Source organism: Barbatula barbatula (genome assembly GCF_947034865.1).
Source record: "Barbatula barbatula genome assembly, chromosome: 14".
Lineage (NCBI taxonomy): Eukaryota > Metazoa > Chordata > Actinopteri > Cypriniformes > Nemacheilidae > Barbatula > Barbatula barbatula.
This window is the reverse complement of record NC_136777.1, coordinates 16,715,316-16,737,994: the sequence shown is the minus strand read 5'-3', so window position 1 is coordinate 16,737,994 and position 22,679 is coordinate 16,715,316. Positions and strand designations below refer to the sequence as shown.

Here is a 22,679-nt window from a genome sequence, read left to right as displayed (position 1 = left end):
ATGTAACCTTCCATTTTTCTTCACATCATTGAATTTTTTGTCATGTGACTGTTAAATAGAAATACTTTTGCTAAATAAAACAAATAGTATATCATATTATAATTGTTTTCAGACCCATCTGCACACATTTCTGTATTTGTGGATTGATGCCTGGGTTCAGATGAACTCTTTTAATCGTCTTACATCATCTTTGAACCTTGTAGAATCCCATTGTTTTGTGTTCTCATCCGCCGTATTGCCGTATTGGTCCCTATGGTTACAACCAGCGACAAAGTCCTCTGGTTACATTTACAAGTCCTTTTCATGAACAAAAAAAAGGTTTTGTTCTTTCCACAAGTCTTTTGCGCTTTCATTAGCACATTTTGTTTGACTCTTTGTACCCAGACTGCAATGTCCCTGTGTTTTAATTCTGTCAGTCACAGATTATTGAGGAGGTCTAAGAGAAAAGAATGTGGGAACGTTTTCTATTCTGACCCTGCACTCTTAAAAAGAAAGGTGCTTAGAAGGTTCTTCACACCGATGCCATATGGAGAACCATTTCTGGTTCCACAAAGAACCATCCAGTCAAAGGTTTTTTAAAGAACCAACTCTTCCTTACTTTATTGTAATCTGAAGAACTTTTTTTCACCACAAAAAACCTTTTGTGAAACAGAAAGGTTCTTCGGATGGAACCATTTCGACAAAAAAGGTACATCTACGGGAAGCACTTTTATTTTTAAGAGTGAAGTCTGTTATTAGAGGGACAGCATAGAGGTGAATATTTTCACCTACACTCTTAAAAAAAAGGTTCTTCACAACGATGCGACAGAATTCAGTCAAAGGTTCTTTTAAAAAAACATCTCTTTCTTTTTGTATAGTCTGAAGAACCCTTTTTCAGCACAAGAACCCAAAAGGTTCTTCTATGACATAGAATAACCTTTTGAAGCTTTTTTTATAAGAGAATACAGTATTGTGCCACTTTACATATAGGAAGAATGTCTGAAAGCACAGTTAGCTACAAATTTCACTTATTTTGCATAATGCTGACAATGGAAAATGACTCATGACAGTATATGTATACCACTTGTTAAACATTATTCCGTATCCACGGGTAACACCGACTGAATATGGTCTGAGACCTTCTAAACTATGCAACCCATTCCATACATGTGAAAGCGTAACTAGTTTTGCACCTGCCAACTGTTTGAGAGGATTCCTGAGTCAGCGGTGCATAGAAGAGTAAAAATAAGTGACGTCAACGGTAAGAGGCCAGTGTTACAGAAGAAGTGACAGGAAGGAATTATCTGTTCTGACCAATCTTGTATTGAGGTGCTGGGGAATAACAGCTTAATGAAATGGTTTCTCGGAAGCGGAGCTGAGACAGACATTACAATTCTTTTGTTATATATCTTTATACTTTATAATCAACTTGTAGAAAAATACAATTCCAAGATGTTTCAGCTGTAAGTTCTGGGGGCCCTATCGGACACCCGGCGCAAGTGTTTTTGCTAGTTTCAGCCCGACGCAGTTCTCACTTTACCACGCGTTGTTTAAATAGCAAATGCATTTGCGCTCATTTGGACACGTTTTTATCCATTTTATCATGGTTAAGGGAGGTTTTAGACATTTTCACAATCATGTTGACAATGTTATTAAGCAGCATCTTGCAAACTATTGCTTTATTTTTCCTCTTTAAGCAATTGTTCAGCCAGTTCAGGACCGTTTGTGCATCGCCTCTCAGGTTGTGTCTTGCGTTTTCTCTCTTCAAAAGGGATCTGAATCCCACATTCAGAGAGGACATCACAGATCCAACAGAAAGGGACAGATGGTCACGATGACTCTAGCTGATGCTGTGGATCCCGATCAAGTACTTAAGAGCAAATGGAAAGCTCTTCTAGATCAGGTACGTCATCATTTAATACTAGGCCTACTAGTAAATACGACTACATGCACTACTAACAGAACTGTCCTATTAGGCCCACAAACTTTCAACTGACAAGTTTTGTCGATGCTCACTGAAGAAATGACAATAATACCATCCTATTTTTTTCTGTTTATGCAATATGTATGTAAGGCTGCTTTTCAACATGCAAAATTGTGATTGCGTTTGAATTGAATGAAGTGAATTGCATTTTCTAATCCAGAACTATTAACATGTTAAGGTCTGCTGAGAAAATCCTTTATGCACTAAGAGCGTTTTCACACTTGCTTCTCTTCAGGGGTCTGAGCACGGTTATTTTAAAGAGGACCCAAGTGTGAAAACACCCTTAGTCATACAGCAGCTAAACCAAAACTACATTGTTATTAAAATGAAATAAAGTTAATACAAATAATTTATTCACATTATAAGCACTAAATAAAAAACATTTGCACATCAGCTATAGTGTCTGCATGGTAATAACAATTCAGTGCCGTTACAATAGTGGTCATGATGCCGTTGATATAAAACAAACATGAATTGCTTGATATACGCTCAGATGCGGACACTGTCCATAAGAGCCAAGAATGATAGACACACAATGCCATACAGACCCATACAGTACGAAGTATGCACCATTTCTGAGGGCAGTTTATTGGAATTCCGCCTAATAAATAACATCAATATATTATTAAGAGCAATTAAACAATGCAACTCCTAAATGTTTGCTCAAAATATTATGAGTTGTGTTTTCTGACAGTCTCGTCGTATATGATCGCTTCCAGTCTTAAGAGAAACTTTGTTTCTTGGCCTTCAGCGCCATCTAGAGACTCACAACAGTATTACGGTGTGACACATAATACTGAACGAAAAAGTCTGAAGACAAGAGCTTAAGATCTATAAACCAAAGGTCTCAGATCTATATTCCAATACGTACACACGTATAAGCCTTTTGAATTAGTTATTATACTCACTGAACTGAGACAGAAAATAATAAAAAGCTGCAATAACTATATTTTACCAGCAGATGGCACCCTTAAGATATGCATGAATGCACATTTGACAAAAATCTATTATATTATCTTTTTTTAACCTTTTATTACAATAAGTCACGTCCACGAAAATAGTATACAATATATTGATATATTTTTAAAAAAAAATCAAAAATATACACAAATATATCATTAATCAAAGTTGTCATGAAAGATCTGGTTAGAAAAGAGTTAGTTGACGCAATGCAATCCTATTAAACACTTTGATGTCTGAAATGTGCCGTGAGGCGTCAAAGCGTCGAAGCCAAGCACACTCACCAAACACATGCATACACAGAGACCTACACCTCAGTGTCAGTGACAAACACAGCATCCCGCTATTAACATTTCAAATCAACTCGACCACTTCCTATCTCTCCATCCGGGCACGACAGGAAGTCTCTGTGTTGAAATATTCATGACTGTATGACGAACTGCAACTGTATGGAGAATAACGCAATGCTCATTGTACGTTTTCTCACTGTGGATGTCCACATGACAAAGCACGGAGAGAAGCGTTTTACTTTATCTGTTAAAAGAGAACCACAAATGAGATCTCTCAGCTGTTCGTGCGGGATAGTTCGACTCAGAAATGAAATCATTTCAAACCCGTATGACTTTCTTCTGGGGAACAACAAAAGAAGATATTTTGAGGAATGTGGGGGGGCCCTCACCAAAAAACACTGGACCCCATCGACTTCAGGTCTTCGGGTTATATGGATTTAGGAGCTTACGAGATTCATTGACATCAAACAAGGCATAAAAAAGAACTAAATGAAGAAGTTTATACGCTATAAACTAACATCGTAGGAACATTTCCTTTTACATTTAAGCTCAAATGTGTACAAAACAACAAAGAATGGAGCGTAATTGACTGTAGGAAAGTAGATGTGTGTCTCTCTGTGATACTTTGAAGTGAGGAAGCATCTCATTGTATTATGTGGGAAGCAGTTGGTGTGGACTTGTGATTGACTTTGATTTTGGCCGTCTGGCTTGAGGACAATGAGATGTAGTGGGGGGGGGGTCTCTGTCTTATCAATCTCCTCCTATAAAAGCAAGACTTCTTCAGCGGGCTATAACTGCAAACCCTAATGACCAGCACTGGAGGGCTGAACAAAGGAAGGCTGTAAAAGACTTTATGGGCCTGTCAGTTGGAAACCTTTGGTACAAATTGCTGAGCAAATGAAACTGCCCTGTTGTTTCCTCAGACCAGGCCAAGAAACTTTGTTCAGACTTCATCACGATGAGCCGGGAGCCAAGCAGGCAGAGCCACGGACACATGCTGGGGCCTAATTGGTCCCTGTTGAGGTTAATGGCTTCCTGTGGTTGCGTGTTTACTTCTCATCGGGTTTGTGTGCAGGGGACCCCTGTCCCACTGAAAGACACCCTTCCCATAAGATGTGAAATGGGATCGTTGTCATATCTTGATGGTTTTCCTAGAAAGCATTGAGATTGAAGGGTAGGCCAACAGGCCTCTGTAGCCGTGTGGCTCATTGGTAACTGTAGTTAACAATGTCATTCTCAAACTCAACTCAAATCATCTATCAATCAAAAAAACGACTTGTAATCTGTTCTTGGGTAGAAAGAATGAAATAGAAACTTTTCGCTCTGTACAAATGACAGAACGGCGTTCAATGCATGATGCAGATATCACATAAAAATACACATAACACTAAATCAGATTGTTTACCCGTCAGATATATTTGGCCTCCACTTTCTTTCATATGTTGTATTTTTTCTGTCACAGAATAAAGGAACTGCTAAGAGATTGACCAGATCAACTCTCACACACGATGACACATTCATGAAGTCTCTACCTAAAACACGTCATTACCTGGTGAGACTCCGCTTTTTGTTCTTCTTCGTGTGAGAAAACAGGTACAAACATACTATAACTTTGTGTCTCATCTCATGTTTGGGTCTTCACGAGGTTGTGGCGCTGCAGAGACAGCTGACCCGACTGGGGTTTCTCCGGAGTCACCGGGAGCAGGAGGTGTTCAGGGTCTGGCTGGAGCAGCACAGGAGCATATGTCACCTGGAAGAACAACTACAGGCCATGAGTGAGAGCAGTATGTGACCCAGGAAAACAAAACCAGTCTTAAGTAGCACAGGAACACTTTTAGTAATCGCCAAATAATACATTGCATGGGTAAAAATTACAGATTTTTCTTTTATGCAAAAAATAATTTGGATATTAAGTAAAGTTAATGTTCCATGAAGGTATTTTAAACATTTCCTACTGTACATATATATAATAAAATAATTTGTGAATGGATTTCCTTAATATTTACCTTTCTTTGCACCCTCAGATTCCAGCTTTGTAAACAGTTGTATCCCGCCAGATATCGTCCTATCCTAATAAACCATACAGTACATCAATAGAAAGCTTATTTATTCATCTTTCAAAAAATATATACCCTTAAGACATGGTTTTATCACCCAGGGTTACATATGATAAAAAGACGTGTCTTGATAAATTAATATAGCTCAAAGAAGATACAATACATTGACTTGCCAATTGATCTCTTGGGAATGTGATACTTTATTTTATGAGGTAACTATTTCATGTGAATCTGTAAGACAGGAATTGTAAAACCTGTATGGTTATAACAGCGACACAATGATGAAACCCCACCGCAAAACCTAATGTCACAGGGGCGAAAGCAGATTTGAGTAAAACAGAACTAGAGAGGCCTTTTAACCCTCATATTCTGTTCAATTATAACGTTCTTTATGGACGGGGTCAGATTGACCCGTATTGGATTCAATGCAATTTCCATAAAAATCCCACTATGAAAAACAACAAAGAACCAGGTTCACACAATACATTTTTGATATCAACACTTGACAAACGTTACAAAAAATATATTTTTGATTAATGAAAATGTTGCAAACCACTTTTTGTTTGACAACATTTGGAGAGAAACAGACGTTTTTGTATGTACATTTTTTTTTGTTGTTTTTGTTGTTATGTTCAAAACATCATAACAGAAAAATGTAAAGGCAGGGTGGGCAATGTTTAAAGAAAATTGCTGAAATGTAGAAGGTAGATTTGAAGAGCTCCGACAAACATTTTGTCTGTAATGTAGATGCTTTGTAATGGCTGCCTATGCAAAAATTACCAACGTAACACATTTAATTTTGCAATGTCAAAACACATCAGCATGTTGAAACTTTGCATGTGCAGGACCCTACATGAGAAAAAGTCACAAATCTGAAAGAAAGAAAAACGGATATTTCCGGCTACTCAAAAACCAGAACGGGTCAAACTGACCGGCAACACCATATAAGGGTTAAATCAACATTGTGATTTTAGGTTATAATGTATTTACATGCTCTTAATAAAGAAATGTGTACTTTAACTACTATTGGTGATGCACAGAATTTGGCCAATAGATACATGTTTTAGCAAAATATTGTTTAATCATATCATTGTTATCACTGCCATGTGTGCCATGAGTCAGCTCCATCCTAAAAATGAATCTGTAGTACATTGGATTCTCAGTTGTATATTGTCTATTTATGCTGGCAGAGCTCGGCAGCACTTATGTGACTCTTGAAGATGTACTGAAACACAACGACAGAAGAACTTTACCCAGACTTCACATCTCACCTGAAGAAACCACATCACGACAGGAGCATGTAAGTTTCTCAATTTATCAACTCAACTTCAGATAAATTTTGGATAAAACTTGCTTGAACAAAACAAGAATAAGAAAACAAAGTAGCATTCATACATCATTTAGCTACTTTGACGGTTTCATTCAGTTTACATCAAGCCTGTGAAATGCTAAAATCCAATGATTGGTATGATGGCGTATAAGGCCGTTGGGGTTGAAGAGGCCTTGTTTCAACTCTTTTCCCTCCCCGTGCGGTTTGCCCTGCTGGCCTTACATAAACACACCTTCTGCTGGAAGCCAGTTAAACCACAAGTCTATGGGAAAAGAGAATTGATTGCTCACATAGCAGTGAGATGACCAAACAGGACCCCTCCCTCCTCTCCCCTCCGCTCAATGCAGTGGAGGAGGCTGTCATACGGTTAGCACATCATGGACAAACATCACCCAGGAGAGAATGTCTAATTCATTTCACACACAAAAGACACTCACCAATTTGGCCTGGGATGTCACATCACGCTGAAGCTCATGGATGACTTGAGTTGTTTGGATAAGAGCTTTCTCTAAACAACAAAGGTTTCAGCAATGTCGTCTTCAACTCTCTTCCTCTAAAGAATCTCCTTGATATTTAATATAATTGTCTCGGATAGATAAGGCTGATATTTCCCTTAAGAAAAGACCAGTAAACGCTGTTGTCTGAAGTTTCAAAAGAAAACTCAACAATGTCTCCAAATGTGCTCGAATTGTGTCGAGATGCTAAAGTCTCTGTGTCATTTCAATCCAAAAGTCATTAAGAACTCGAACATTTCTCATCTGAGCTCCCCTTTACGATCCACATGAATGTCACAGCGCTATACATATAGATTTTTCTTTCTACAATATTTCAATTTAGAAAAATAAATGAGAACTACCTCCTTAAAAAATAACAAGAGTATAATGGAAAATATAATGCAATGTGTTACATACATATCTGTATATTGAAACCAAGTGGCTATTTTTTACAATATATATAAAAAAGCAACAATGATGTATAATTCAATATAGTTTAATATTGTACCTGTAACATTAATGGATCATTCTATATATTTTCCATCTGTGGCGGAGCTGGAGTTGTATGGGGTGGCCAAGGCTACTTCAGGGGGTCTACAGAACATGACAGAAAATGTGTGACTGTATTCTAAATGTAGTATGTAGATGAAATAAATTATAAAATATAAATTATATAATCCTGATAACTCAGACTCAGACCAGAGATGTCTTTTAAACTGATGTGGATAGAGCAGCACATCAGATGTTATAAATGTAAAACGTATACTCATTCCGTAGGACTGCAAGATTAAAACAAAATGTTTTCATATTGATTATTACTTTCAGATATTAGAGATATTAGACATGAAAACGTTCTACATGCTACAAAACAAGCTGGGAAGCGTTTATGAATTAATTTATTGCTGTTTTGATTCTCTGCAGAACACAAAAAAGTGTTGTTTAAACAGAAAATATATAGAAAACAAACACAACATTCAATCACTAAAACACTCAATGGCTTCAGGTTATGCAGTAAAGAGTCTGACTCATCTAATGAATCACTTTCTTTGATCATATCTGTACGTGATTTGTTAAAGTCCCTGTGAACCTGAAAATGACAATGCCTATTTTTTCATGAAATATTACAGCATTTATTGTAAATAGTTTACCAAAAAAGATTAAAAAGCCACGCCCACTATTTTTCTACTTAGAAATTACATTTCACTCGTAAAAACGATCGCAACTCCCGGTTCACAGGGGCCTTTAATGATCATCTTGGTGAGCGTGGCGCACTTCGACACAGCTGTTCTTGGCCAGTATATTCATACCATGAACCAAGCCTCTGTTCATTTCCGACCTTAATGTAAACAATTATGTTACAATGAATTATTATTATGTTGGGAACCCATACAATATCTATTAATAGAGCCTACAATGAAAATGTTTAGGCTAGATGGAAACTTATTTAAAATACAATGCCTCCTTCATGTCTATTTCTAAAGTTTATTTTAAGTACTGCTGCTTAGAATGATAAAATAAGTAAAGGATCTCTCAAAAGACTGTTTATCGAAGGATAGAACATGCTGGAAAAATTTAACATTTACGCAAAATTAGACGCTATGTAGATAACATTATCACAACTTAGTAAAGATAGCGGTAAACGATGCTGTTACAGAACGACTCGCTTGACTTTCGTGTGCGGTGACGTCACGTGCCCTTTCACCGAACGTCAAAATAAAAGCATTGTTCGATGAGAGGTGAAATCAGATGTCAATCATATAAGTAGCGAATCAAAAACCTTGGACACTTCCTCTGGCTGCGCCACTGTTTACAAATTTATTGAATGATTATATTGATAAATAAAAATAGGAAAATATGTTTTCATTGTGTAAGGCCCAGTATATCTCGTAAGCTATAAAAGAGCAGCACATGGCTGACTATAAGTCTTAACTACACTGAGAAAAAAGCTTTTCTCTTTAATATTCATTAAAATAGATATATTTGAGTGCTATAAATGATAGATTTGAGCCTGTTTCGCTTTATATTTACCCAAGTTTGTTTGGTTTCTATGAGAGCTACTGAGTCATAACATCTATCTTCCGTGTTGAATTTCACACCTATTTATTTTCAGAATGGAGTCAAATATGTCTGAGCAACATTGGTCCATCGGTCGCCGAGTTGAAAGTAAAAATACCCCGAACAAATTGTTCTAATCATCTTTTTCCAGTTACACACCCAAGTGTGTTTTTTCCAGAATCAAATGTGATGTTTGTTCGCCGTGTAAATCCACAGCTAAGACCGACACGATCTTCATTTCCCACACCAGTGGATTGTTTCTTAGTTTGAATCTCGTTCTCGTTGTCGTGTGCCGCGTGAAGGCTTGTTACAGGCCTGTTAGCTGCTACACAGTGATGTGAGTAAATGCTGTCCCCCGGGACACTTTGGAGGGCCGGTTTGCACCCAGCAGACAAAGTGTGTCCTCACCCGGGTGTGCAGTGTTATCGGGTGTGAGCTTGGCTGTCTCGAAAGCTCTTCTTGAGAAGTAGCACATCATTAAAAATATATTAACAACACGATGCACGCTCCTTGGGTCGCTCGTATGTATCGCCCAGGCCTGGTGAACGTCAGGGTTGGAGAACAAATTCACGATGACCCGGCATTGTGTTCAGTGTTTTTATCATTATTAACATTAATATGATCATTTATTGAAATAACATACGAATTTAACCAACATTTCCCTACAAATGTTCTAGTAAACACAGACCCTGCATTCAGGATGAGTTGATATGCCCGCTGAAATGATCAGCATGAATCTCCATGTTGATCCAGGCTGGTTTTGGGGGTTTGGTCTCGCAAGTGGACCGGGATAGCATTGCAAAACAATGCTGGTGAAGCTGCCCATATTAAAGAGACAGTTCACCCAATAATACAAATTCTGTCATTATGTACTCACGCTTGTGTAATTTCAGACCTGTATAAATTATTTTGTTCTGATGAACACAAGGAAAGATATTTGTTAGTCATTTTCAGTTCTGGGACATCATAGGGACATTTAAAATGGTACTCAAAAGTGCCCCAGAACTTTTGATCTCATTTTGAGTTTAACAGAACAAATACATTTATAAAACTGTTTTCTACTATGGTAGTGGATGATGTCCCAGAACTGAAAATTGCAAACATTCTTCCACATTTCTTTCTCTGTGTTCTTCAGAACAAAGGCAATTATACTGGTTTGAAACAACCGAGGGTGAGTAAATGATGACAGCATTCTCACTATCCCTTTAAGGAAAAGTCACAGAAAACATTCACAGATAACATTAACAAAGAAAGTCTCAAGACATCAATGAGATTAAATGGGGAGTAAATGGACATTTTTGTTTGACAAGTCTCATCTGCCTCTCAGATAGTTCTCCTAGAAAAGGAGAAGAAATTTGCATATTATTCAAAATATAAAACCTCCAATCTCCTCATATATTTAAACAGTTGTCTCACTTCTTTATGTTTGTATTTATTCTAAGCTTTTTTTGTAGAAACATTTGAGACTAAGTTGATACTTAAATGAAACACAGCTGAGAACTGAAGAGCAACATGTGAACAATTCTATTTTCCTCTGGATGGTCAACCAGTTTTCTTTCTTTTAAAGGACATCTTATCCCAGGTGTATATGACTTTTCTTTCTTTAGCTGAATACAATCAGAGTTACACTAAATATTATCCTTGTACTTTTGGGCTTTTAAAGCCATTCAATTGTTTTGAAGCTTCACAGATTTATTTAACCACCATAAAAGGGCCCACAAAACTCCCGTGGGAAAATATTGTACATGTCTTTAAAAAGGAAAAGATGGATAAATGTAAGAAAAAGATTCATATTTTAAACTGTTTAAACATTGGCTTCCGGTATATGTTGACAAGAGAGTTTTAAAGCCCATTCGGAGACATTAATACACTGTAAACGTTTTTGCTGTAGTTGTGCAGCTAGTTGCCAGTAACTTACTGTAGATTTATATTTATGAAATGTATTGGTAACAGTTTGTTCAAAGATGAATTAATATTTAACATTAACAAGTCTTTATCTTAACATAAAAACATAAGAGAAAACAGCCTCACGCAAAGCATTCTGGGAACCAGAAATCCTCATAAACAATTTTCATTTTTTTTCAATTTTGGTTCCCAGAATGCTTTGCATGTGGCTGTTATTTCATGTGTTTTTCTGTAAGGATAAAGACTTTTTAGTGTTAAATGATCATTTATCTTTGAACAAACTGTTGCCTGTAAATTACATAAATGTAAATCCACAGTAAGTTACTGCCAGCTTTTTTTTACAGTGAAAGCTCAGAAGAGACAGAATGAAGAGTTCATTTGCAAAAACAGAGAACCTCATTTTTAAATGAATTCAAAGATCGTGTTTTTTTATTGAGCGTTCCAATGAAGTATTAATAACACAATAAAAAACATGATTTTTGAAAATCTTTTTTGCAAAGGAACTGAATTATTTTTTCACACACAAGGTTGAATAAATAATAAGATTTACATATTTTTATTCCTGGTGGCGAGACCAGAATGTATGGTCTCAGAATGATCTTATTCATTACCTTGGTGCTTTAATAAAGAAACACAGAAAAACAGTAAACCAAAACAACTAACAATAAGACATTAGATAACCCAGTCAGTTGAAATATTTGTGACCTGTCCATGGCATAAATGCAACTTTTTGTTTCCTCTGCATGGGTCTCATGGGGTAAAAAACAACCCTGAGTAAGAAGTGATGTACTGAGATATGAGTTATAACTTGTTTTTGTATCTCTTGTCCACACAGACGCCAGCGTCACTGAAAGGGAGTGGAGGGGCTGCCAATGCTTGCCAGCTGCATGGCAAACAGACCCGAGGACAGGACGATACTGAGCTCATGTTTCCAGAAGTAAGTGTCAAACCACAGTGTCTCTGATCCCAGCTAGCAGAAAAATAGTGAGGTAAACACACCCGCACACTGCCATGGCGTCTTATCCGAAGGACGGTGCTTTTTACAGCATAGTGTCCCCATCACTATACCGGGCATAAGGACCCATACAAACCACAGCACCCCCTGCTGGTCTCACTAACACCCCTTCCAGCAGCAACCTAACGTTCCCAGGAGGTCTCCCATCCAGATACCGACCAGACTCATCTTCAGTGGGCAACCAGTCTTGGGCTACAGGGTGATTTATTTTTTAAGAGCGTCGGGAATAACTAAAGAGAGCGTTCAGGAGTTAACGTTGTTGGCTGTTAGTCAGAGTGCAGGCAGCATGAAGGTGAGAGAGTGGGATGAAAAAGAGAAGCAGAGCAGATGAGATGAGAGAGGAACCTGTTGATCCATCTCACACCTCCATGTCATAGTGGACTTGTGCAAACAGAGCTGAGGTCTGAAGGACGGGGGGTGGCAGACAGTTGCTGAGGACCAGCTCAGACCCGCGGCCCACTGACAGACACAGTCAGATCCACCTGACAGAAGAGACCCACACCATCAGGTCATACAAAGACACTGTGTTCATGTGTGGGAGAATGAAGGTCGTGTGTTTGAAGATGTCCAAATATCTCTCACTCACGTGAGAAAATGTGTCCGTTTACTCATATCAGCCTTTGAGCTCAATACTTTATTGTACCGTAAGCAGTACCGTGACTTTATTGACATTATTTCTATATTGTAAACACCAGGTTATTCCAGTGGACCTTGCTGAATATAAGTGCAAACGTTAACTCTTTTTGCTTGAGCAAGTATAAGCAGCCATCTTACAAACACCAGCTTATCATAGCGCATAGAAATATGTGGTCACCACATCACGGCGGGCCTTTGCACCTACCATTTTCAATGTAAAAGTCTATCCTATTGGAGAGGTAGAACGTTAGCAAGGTTAGTTTTTACAATGCTACCTCTGTTTATCATTCATATTACAATGTGTTTGCATACAGGGTTTTTTATTATAGCTGTTGATGTTGTGTAGGAGCTGTGGAAGTCAACTCCTCCAAACATCAGCGGTAGGGTGAGGTGTTTGAGAAAGCACCTACGTATATCAAGAGTTCAGGAGTCTCGCTCATCTCCTTTCACCTCAGGCTGTGAGCCTCCACACGCTACGTGTCCTCGATGATAGTGAGGTGCACTGAGAGTCCACACTTCTGACGTTTCCTCCAACCCATACAGACCGGGACAAAGAAACCGCAAATGGAGTTGGCAACCTGTTACTTCCACAATCGAATGTTTTTAAAACGACATATTGATTGACATCAATGATGATTCACACCCCAAAGACATCAGCAATCCCGAATGCTTAAAATGATTGACAGGCAGATCTTGCATCCTGTCCATCAGATGAATTTTCACGTATATCAATGATGTTATGTTAGGTGTAAGCAACCAAAAAAATGGTCCAGACTTAGACTTTTTGTAGAAAAACAAATAATATAGAACCAAACAAATCTCAGAGATATTTTGTATCCACAGGTCTTTACCCGGGAGTTCAAAGTGCCAAAATTTTCAGCTCTGCAGTCGACCTTACTGGAAGCGTTAAGCACCGGCATGCCTCTGCTGGTACCATTTCATCATCTCATATTTACATGAATTCATTCATTTAGCAGCACAGAAGCAGAAATTAGGTTTATTAGGCCTATACACGGCCGTGGAAAAAATGTGGAGACCATTTCAAAATGATTTAAACAAAATTTAATTATAATAAAATAAAAATATTGTTGAAAATATAAAAATATAGACATAAACACACGTTAAAGCGCATGTGCACTGTGTGACCCCAACTGAACTTCCGGTACACAATAGAGCGCCTGAAGATTATTTCTGATAAGAAAAAGATTTAGACTGCGAAGCTCCACCGCTAGATGGCAGTGTAACATACAGGTTGTTTAAATGCGACCAAACTGCAGGACCCTTTCAATAAATTGTTTCTTTTATAAAATGAACATACAACAAAATTCAACACATCGTTTATTTCATACAATTATTATGCAGTAAAATTAAAATGCAAATTAATATTAACTTTCAAATAAGATGAAAATTGTTCACTAGCCAAACACAAATTTCCAGAAGTTAACTGTGGGTCAGGCACGTCAGTGTCCAATGAAACGGTCTATTGTTTCTATTTGCATTTATTTGCAGAAAATGAAAACTGGAGGTGAAATTAACAGAAAACATGCTCTGTATTTTAAGACCTTAAATACTGCAACAACAAAAAAAGTTCAGATTCACTTTTAAGCAATACAACAGTCATATGTGTACAGAAAAGTTCTAAAATAACCTGGATTTGTATTACAGTTTTCATGCATCTTGTCATGTTGTCAGTCTTTTACATTGCTGTTGGAAGGACTTTGATTTTGTTGAAATTCAACAGATACTAGACTGTGATGACCATAATATGTCCACATTTACTCATTTGGCAGACGCTTTTTACCAAAGTGACTTACATTGCATTATACTGTACATTTGTTTTTAAGTACCGTATGTGCAATCCCTGGAATCGAACCCATGACTAACACCACGCTCTAACCACTGAGCCACAGCAAAGCTGTGAACCTAGAAATGCTGATTAAATCAAAACTTAGAATAGTCTTATTTTAATAGTCTCTGTTTTAATCATATTTTTGTAACAGAGAAGCGATGAGCCAACGATCAAGTCAAGAAACATAGAGATCACCCGGCACAAACTGAGACTAATGCACAACCTGTCACTCTCTCACATGGCTGAAACACAAAGGTGAGAGCTATTACTTTTAAACCTCCAACAAAATCTCAGTTGTGAACTTCATGTGATTCTCGGACATTATGGTTTCTGACGTTCTGGATGGCTCACTTAATTGTCTTGAAATTGACCTCCCCAAAAAATCTTAATGGTCTTAAGAAAATTCTATGTCACTTAGTTATAATTTGCTTTTTCTTGTCTTTTATTTATTTATATTATTAATATAGATGTTGTGGTTGTTTTTTCTTTTCTTTATTCTTCTCTTTTCTTATTTTTTAAATGGGATCTATTATGTTTTTGAAATTTCCCAGATTCATATTTATTAATATTTATTATTTGTATTATGATTATTATGATTATGATTATTATTATTATTATTATTGATCAATCTATTGATCGATATTAATTAAATTATTCATAGTTTATTCATTTTATTTTTATTCAGAATAATGGCCAAGAATGTCTTCAGTCTGCAGGGCATAGATGGATTCAGCCTCAAAGAATTGGTGTGTGACACAACTCAAACTTTTCTTTATGAATAAACTCAGCAAATGACCTTGAGTTCAGTGAGTCCACAACAATATGTGACAATAAATCAAATGCATCTATACCATTTGGTCTAAACTTCAATAGTCGTTTCTTTCGAGCAGATGGAGTATGAATGTCCTCACTACGTCCAAATTCAGAGGTCCAAATGTCCTGCCGAGTCAGACCTCACACGTCGGTCCCCAGCTACAACAGAGAGACCAGAATCCCACACTGAGAATCCCAATACACAGATAAGGTCAGCAATGACTGTGAATATACGGTTTTCATGATGATGTGCTTCATTGTATATTTAAATTGTATAAATATTATTTGTAGTCTGCCGTTTGCTGAGAAAAGGGCAGAAGACTCATCCTCCAGTTCAGATGGAGTTGCTCATTCATCAGATATGGACGTCCCGCTGTGCATACATGACCTCTGTTCTAGTCTTGCTATTGAGGTATGTGTTTTCACACATTCCATTCATTAAATATATGAATACATTATACTTTAGAATTTAACTTTGATTTCAGGTGGAAATCTCTGAGGAGAAAATGTGGACAAATTATGCAGAGCTCTGATGTCCTACAATAAACTTCATTTGGACATATACATTTGACCCCTATAAAGGACACATACAATAGACATTTGAACAATACATCAACAGCATTTTTACTCATTTTTACTCTTTTAATATGAGACAATGCACCAGGAAGCATTACATTCGCACTAACTAACATTTAGAAAAGTTAATAAATGCTGAAAACTATTGTTCATTGTTAGTTCTTATTAGTTCACAACACGATTGCAAAGTTCTGTCTTTTGTTTTCAGCAAAGTCATAAATACAGTAATGTAAACACTTCTCAAGTTTTGAAACACTCTTTATTTATATTTTTCCACATTACTGATCTAAACTGCAAAATAGCACAATTGTTTTGAGTCATCCTAGCCTCTTGGTATTTTTATACTGAGATGCGTTTTTCAACTATATTATTTTGGGCCATATTGGGCTATTGTAAATACATTTATTGAAGACATTTTAGTTTAGTTTTTATGAAAAATGAGTTGACACAACTGAGTTCTTCCCTACAAAAGTACTTTTAAAGATATAAGCATACACATTCAAATCAAAATATTTTTTAACATCATGAGAAACATTTCAGTTTAAGGTTTCAAAACGTTTGCAAGGTGCGACTGCGGTGGATTTTCTGCAGTTCTTTTATTGACATTCTTTTCCGACGTACTTTTATCCCACATTCGGAAAGTCTTATTGTTCATATAAAATCGCGAAGTGTTTCTGTAGCGGAAGTTCAGTCGCCAGGGTGACGTTTATTTCACGCTATGTCATGAATACTTCTATTGTGCTCAACGCGTCGCGTCTGATGGCGTTTGTCACCTCTGCAGAAAGACTCCCACGGGTTTAAAACTCATAAACATCTTCTGAAACATTCAACACCTTAGACATGTTTTACATTAGCATTCAGCAGTTTCTATTTCCTCTTGAAAGAAAAGAAATGTTACAGCAAGTTCCTGAATCGATCTTTAAAGTGAGCTAATGAAAAAGTTGAACAAATATGTAGCTATGCAATCTTAAAACATCTGTGTTGCTATTTCTTATATTATTATTAAGTGCGCTTTTATGCTTAGTTTGAAATGATCTTTAATCAAACAGAAAATATTTTTATAATGGGATGAATCACAAGCTTTCCAATATAGCCTACATTGTACTATTATTTCATCTTTTAGAATTTTGTTATTTACTTTATTTTATGCGTCAATATTTATAACGCGTCTTGTCTCTTGTGACGCGTCCAGGTCTTTCGACCAATGACTGTCCAGACGGCGCAGATCAAAGCGCAGATCAGCCAATTGGACGTTTCTTAGGAAAGCATAGGTAGAGGTTGTAAAATGCTCCAATGGTATTTAACTGGACAGATGTGAACACATGCAGCCTTCATCCACCGTCGAGTTCTTCGACAATATTCCAGGAGCGCACGCAGTTTGGATACAACAAAGAGCACCTTTCACCTGGAGTCACCTGGATAATCGTAATGGCTTCTGGTGAATGCTCAGAGAAAAACATGCAGCACCGTGTGGATCATTTATTGAGTGCTGTGGAAAATGAGCTTCAGGCTGGCAGTGAGAAGGGAGATCCGACAGAAAGAGAACTTAAAGTCAGTTTGGATGAAAATGAACTTTGGCAGAAGTTCAAAGAATTAACGAATGAAATGATAGTGACCAAAAATGGCAGGTAGTTTTTCAGTTTATATATACTGTTCAGAAAAAAACGTGTATTTCTACATATCAAATTACACTGTAAACGGCGACAATGTGCAGTTTATATTTCCATCTGATAGCCTATACGCTTGGTCTTATATACTCTAATCAGATCTTGCTAAAAATATTTTCACATGAATTACATTTAGGTTTTCTAAAAAAACAAACATTTTTTTGTGGAAAAACGTGTCAAGAATGTACAAACAAATAAATCAATATTTGTTTTCCATTCATTTAAAGGGCGCATAGGACGTGTTTACGCTCTAAATGTCGCTCTTTGTTTTGCTGTGATCCAGGCGCATGTTTCCAGTCCTGAAGGTGAACGTGTCAGGTCTGGATCCAAACGCAATGTACTCATTCCTGCTCGATTTTGTGGCAGCAGACAATCACAGGTGGAAGTACGTGAATGGAGAATGGGTCCCGGGTGGCAAACCCGAGCCGCAAGCACCGAGCTGCGTCTACATCCATCCAGACTCCCCAAACTTCGGTGCGCATTGGATGAAAGCTTCAGTCTCGTTTAGCAAAGTGAAACTCACCAATAAACTGAACGGAGGGGGTCAAGTGAGTGAACATCAATGTATATGATTTCACTGTTTAAAATAAGAAAATACACGCTTCTAAATTGTCATTCTGTGCGTAAGTGCTTTGTATAATATAGAAAACGCCTTTTTTTGCCAATACTTTCCAAAAATAGCTGTTCTAAATGTTGCAAAATGATTGAGTATCATAAGTGTTTATATTTTCCATAGATTATGCTGAATTCACTACACAAGTATGAGCCGCGTATCCATATAGTGCGCGTCGGCGGGCCGCAGAGAATGATCACCACACACGCATTTCCTGAGACGCAGTTCATAGCCGTTACTGCCTATCAGAACGAAGAGGTAAAGAGCTTTCCCTTTTACACTGTTATTTAAAAAAACTAATATAAAGCAAATTAACAGTATTCCTCTGCATGATATCACTGCTTTATGGATGACTCCTTTATTTTTCTCCGTTAGATTACTGCACTAAAAATTAAGTATAATCCATTTGCCAAGGCTTTCCTGGATTCCAAAGAAAGGTAGGCTATTCTCACATTTATAAGAATTATCAGAACGTAAAAAGTCTTTGTAATAAACTGCCGTTGCGGATCAACAAAACTAAGGCTGCAAATGTTACATTTTGCTGGGGTCAAATATTTAAGTTTTGAATTACAAAACGCAATGTAAAAGGGTTTAGGCCCGGTTTCACAGACCAGGTTTAAGTAAAACTATGTCTCAGTCAAATTAGGATATTTTAGTCATTTTCAAAAAAGTGGCTTAGAAAAAAATCAGTACTGGTGAGCATCATGAGACAAGACAATTGCACATATTTTAAGTTAAAACGGCTCAAGCATTCATTTTAATCTGGGACAAGCCTCAAGCCTTTTCTGTGAAACCGAGCACAGGCCTGTGCTCGGTTTTTCTGTGAAACATGTGTTTCAGCTAAACACAAGCTAAATCAGCTACATTAAACTAGTTAAATGACATGAAAACAGTTATGAAACACAAAAACATACATTATAACCGAAATCAAAACTATTGTTAACAAATAGAACTTTTGATATTGAATTTAATGTTTACAAATATAATCTTTTTCTGAAATGTTACCAAATCTTGCAGAGATTTTACCGAAAAACGGGACTTCATACAGTTGAATTGTTCTGGCAGTCTGATTTTATTCACTTGTTAACAGCGAACCGAAAAATATGTTTTATTTCAAACAATTGAACGTTTGATTTGAAGAACTTAATTTATATTACAATTTTGCGTAATTGTATCTTTCCTTTTGTTTTTCAGAACTGATCACAAGGAAATAATAGAAGATATCAGTGAAAGTCAACAGTCGGGATACTCTCAATGTAAGAGCAAATTTACCCAAGCAATGAACTCATCAATTATCAACGTTTTACGTTCCTTTCTTTAGTTAATTTGACCAAAAAAATGATTTATAGTCAAATTATATTTGTTTTTGATTAAATATGGTGATTTACCTCACAGTATTTTAGTCTATATTGTGCATACGCTTGTATTCATCATCAGGTCTTACACAGTTATGTGCTGTAGGAGTTTTTTATTGACTCCTCTTTTTCTTGTTTGTCTAGTAAGTAGTTGGTTTTTGCCGACGACAGGGTCTCTGTGCCCGTCTGCAAACCCTCACACACAGTTTGGCAATCCTTTGTCTCTATCCTCATCACATGGTTGTGAACGATACTCCGCTCTGAGAAGCCACCGGTCTGCCCCGTACCCCAGCCCGTATGGCCACCGGACGGCCTCTCCGAGTAAGACACCTCTCACCTGTTTCAAACACTGCTAGGATTTACAAAGTAGTTGACACAAAAATCAAAAGGATCTTCCTTACCATCATACATAGCTCCCATGTCTCACTTGTGTTGAAGCCTTATTATAATTTACTGGATCATCAGTTGCATGGTCACTAAAAAAAACATCGCAGCATTGGTTCCAAACCAGGAGCGAATGAATTTTGTTTGTCTGGTCATCACACTAAAGTAATGATTTCAGAACTCTCAAGTTGTCAAGAAATTCCATTATTGGATAACAAATATATTTTCTTTTCCATAAATAAAGTCTTCTGTTCTTGAATTTTGGGGTAAACCATCCATTTAATGAGCAGCTCAAACAAGTGCTGCTGACCGTGACGTGTCAGACATTCCAGCAGTTTTTCTGTTTGCGCTCAGGCTCATAAATTGTGGTGTGGAATGTTCACCTAGCCTACATCTTCTTCAGATTTAGAAAACACAAAAATTAAGGTTGTAGATCGATCAAACCTAAACATCAATTCTCATCCATGCTCTATGGTTTTCTTCCAGCAGGTTACTCGGATAACTCCAGCTGTTTGTCCATGTTACCATCTCATGATAACTGGTCCAGCCTGCAGATGTCTTCTCACTCCAGTGTGCTCCCAATGGGCCACAGCTCTCCACCAAACTCAAACTCCAGGTCAGTTTCTTTGTCTACAGCATTGCTCAATGAATTGTACCACATCTGGTTTATTATCTCTGTGGGTACAGTCCATAGGTGTAATGTTTTTTATACTGTGCAAACTGTATATTTTAACCCCTTCCCCTAAACTTAAAGATCATAGAAAACTTTTTCCTTTTTTTTATTTAAAAAAATATTATTTATAAACTTTTTTGCCCATGGGGACCTGAATTTTGATCCCCACAGTGACACGAGTCTCTATATGTTGGTGTGCATTTGATATAAAAACAAGACCACACACACACTAATATTAAAACTTCATTGTGACTTTATTAATTGTATTTATATTTAGTTATTAAAGGTATATGACTTTAATAAACCGTTGTGTTGATATTAATTATGAATTAAAATGTATTTAAAATCAATGCATACAGATTGTTTTTATATAAAAATTGTTTCTCTCACTGTCCTCTCGTGTAAGCTAAAGAAAGCCATATTGTAAAGTGTTAAAGTCCCTGTGAACCGGAAGTTGCAATCGATTTTACTTCCGGATTCTGATGCATTTCTGATTGGATGTATAAAAACAGCTGTTGGGTTTTCAAATGGAACTGGCAGCAGACCGACATCTGAAGGGGAGGAGTTAATGGATGCTCCGCCCAAGCCGTCTATCTTATGTCATTTTATATGGATAGTCACTACAGGGCGGAAGTGCATTTTTTCAGATTTTAACACAAGATTATGAGGGCACATTGGTAAGCTATTGAAAATAAACAGTGTAATATATCATGTAAATATAGGAATTGTAATTTTTATTTCACTGGGACTTTAACGTTTATTCTTTGGCATTAATAAGATTATATAGAGATCAGAATAAATGCCATTTCTTAATAAATACCACAAAGGCTATAAAATATGGAACTTGATAGACCCTCAAGACATATCTGATCCATACAGTTTTTAAATAGTCAAACAATGAACGCTTATTGTTTTTCACAGTCAGTACACCAGCCTGTGGTCTGTGGGAAACTCACCATTGACTCCGGTGTCTCAGTCCGGAGGAATCCCGAGCAGTCTGGGCTCTCAGTTCCTCCGCGGCTCTGCCAGTCACTACGGCAGTCTGACTCACCCGGTCACAGCGCCTTCTTCTGGATCTCCTCTGTATGACTCCACTGCCGTGCCTGACTTGCATGATACCTCTCCATACGACACTTCTGCCCATGTGCGCATTCCCACAGCCTGGACCCCAGTCACGCCACCCTCCTTATAGAGATCTAACCCTGTGGACTAAATGAAAGCTTTATAGATCCTAATATATAACAAAAGCTGGATTTTCTTTTCCAGTGCCAAGTCGATCAAGCTAATATGCATTGCACACAAAATAACTTATTTGGACCTTGACATGAAACTATGCAATTGTAAAGTGATGGTATTGGATTTTGTGATTGTTCCAAATGTATTTATGAGAAATTCAGACAAAAGTAGGTACAAGACATTTAGGGTGTTCACGTATGTAAGTCATTGTTTGAGTGAATGATGTTATTGTACATAAAGGTTATTTATAGCTTGTTTTTATAAGAGTTGTACATACAGTAAGTGATTCTTTTGTACCTGAGGATTTAAACTATGCATCACATAATAAAATTTTCTTCTCTGGTACACATGAAATACTTTACTTAGCAATTAATAAACATATTTTATTGCTGGAATTAAACAAACATCATAACGCACCCGTGAAGGGTTAAACTTATGTTTGACAAAATAAATGTCTTTTTAATTAAATAACTTCGATTCGATGTTGTGTCTGTTATAGTAAATATTTATTTGCATAAATAACTTTTTAATAAAAAGGTTTAAAAATGTCAAAATACAAAAGATCAAATTGTTCTTTACATTAAAGTATACTTCAAACTTTATTTTAGCTGCAGCTTAAGTCAAACTCTCAGTATCTCTTATTCCCAGACATTTCTATGTGATTCAGTTTTCAGTAAGTCAGTGCTGTGTCTCTTCTCTCATGTGAACATTCCTCTCACTTGGGTGAGAAGTGACATGCAGCTCCAGAGACGCAGAGCTCCATTAGTTTAGTGATGAAGACCTTGGGGATTAATTCCACTGTTAACAG

The 22,679-nt window shown here is 37.0% G+C and overlaps 2 protein-coding genes across 3 annotated transcripts; both read left to right on the top strand.

Moving 5' to 3' along the window:
* Positions 1–1,813: 1,813 nt before the first annotated feature.
* LOC306903911 (uncharacterized protein) lies at positions 1,814–15,988 on the top strand (the record flags this gene model as incomplete). The annotated part of the gene is made up of 11 exons (XM_079473453.1): positions 1,814–1,882; positions 4,676–4,765; positions 4,874–4,997; positions 6,461–6,570; positions 11,890–11,991; positions 13,549–13,635; positions 14,706–14,809; positions 15,240–15,300; positions 15,445–15,578; positions 15,659–15,779; positions 15,853–15,988. 11 exons carry the CDS (start codon positions 1,814–1,816, stop codon positions 15,898–15,900), a joined length of 1,050 nt encoding a protein of 349 aa, XP_079329579.1. The 3' UTR covers positions 15,901–15,988.
* Positions 15,989–17,244: 1,256 nt separating this feature from the next.
* Positions 17,245–22,421, top strand: tbxtb (T-box transcription factor Tb). Of its 2 annotated transcripts, none has more exons than XM_079472421.1 (8): positions 17,245–17,571; positions 17,894–18,158; positions 18,347–18,481; positions 18,599–18,660; positions 19,418–19,479; positions 19,723–19,899; positions 20,452–20,578; positions 21,557–22,421. In XM_079472421.1, exons 1-8 carry the CDS (start codon positions 17,372–17,374, stop codon positions 21,825–21,827), a joined length of 1,299 nt encoding a protein of 432 aa, XP_079328547.1. In that variant the 5' UTR covers positions 17,245–17,371; the 3' UTR covers positions 21,828–22,421. The 2 variants fall into 2 exon arrangements, with proteins under 2 accessions (XP_079328547.1, XP_079328546.1); XM_079472420.1 differs by having other exon boundaries at positions 20,449–20,578; positions 21,557–22,214.
* The last annotated feature ends 258 nt before the right edge of the window (positions 22,422–22,679 follow it).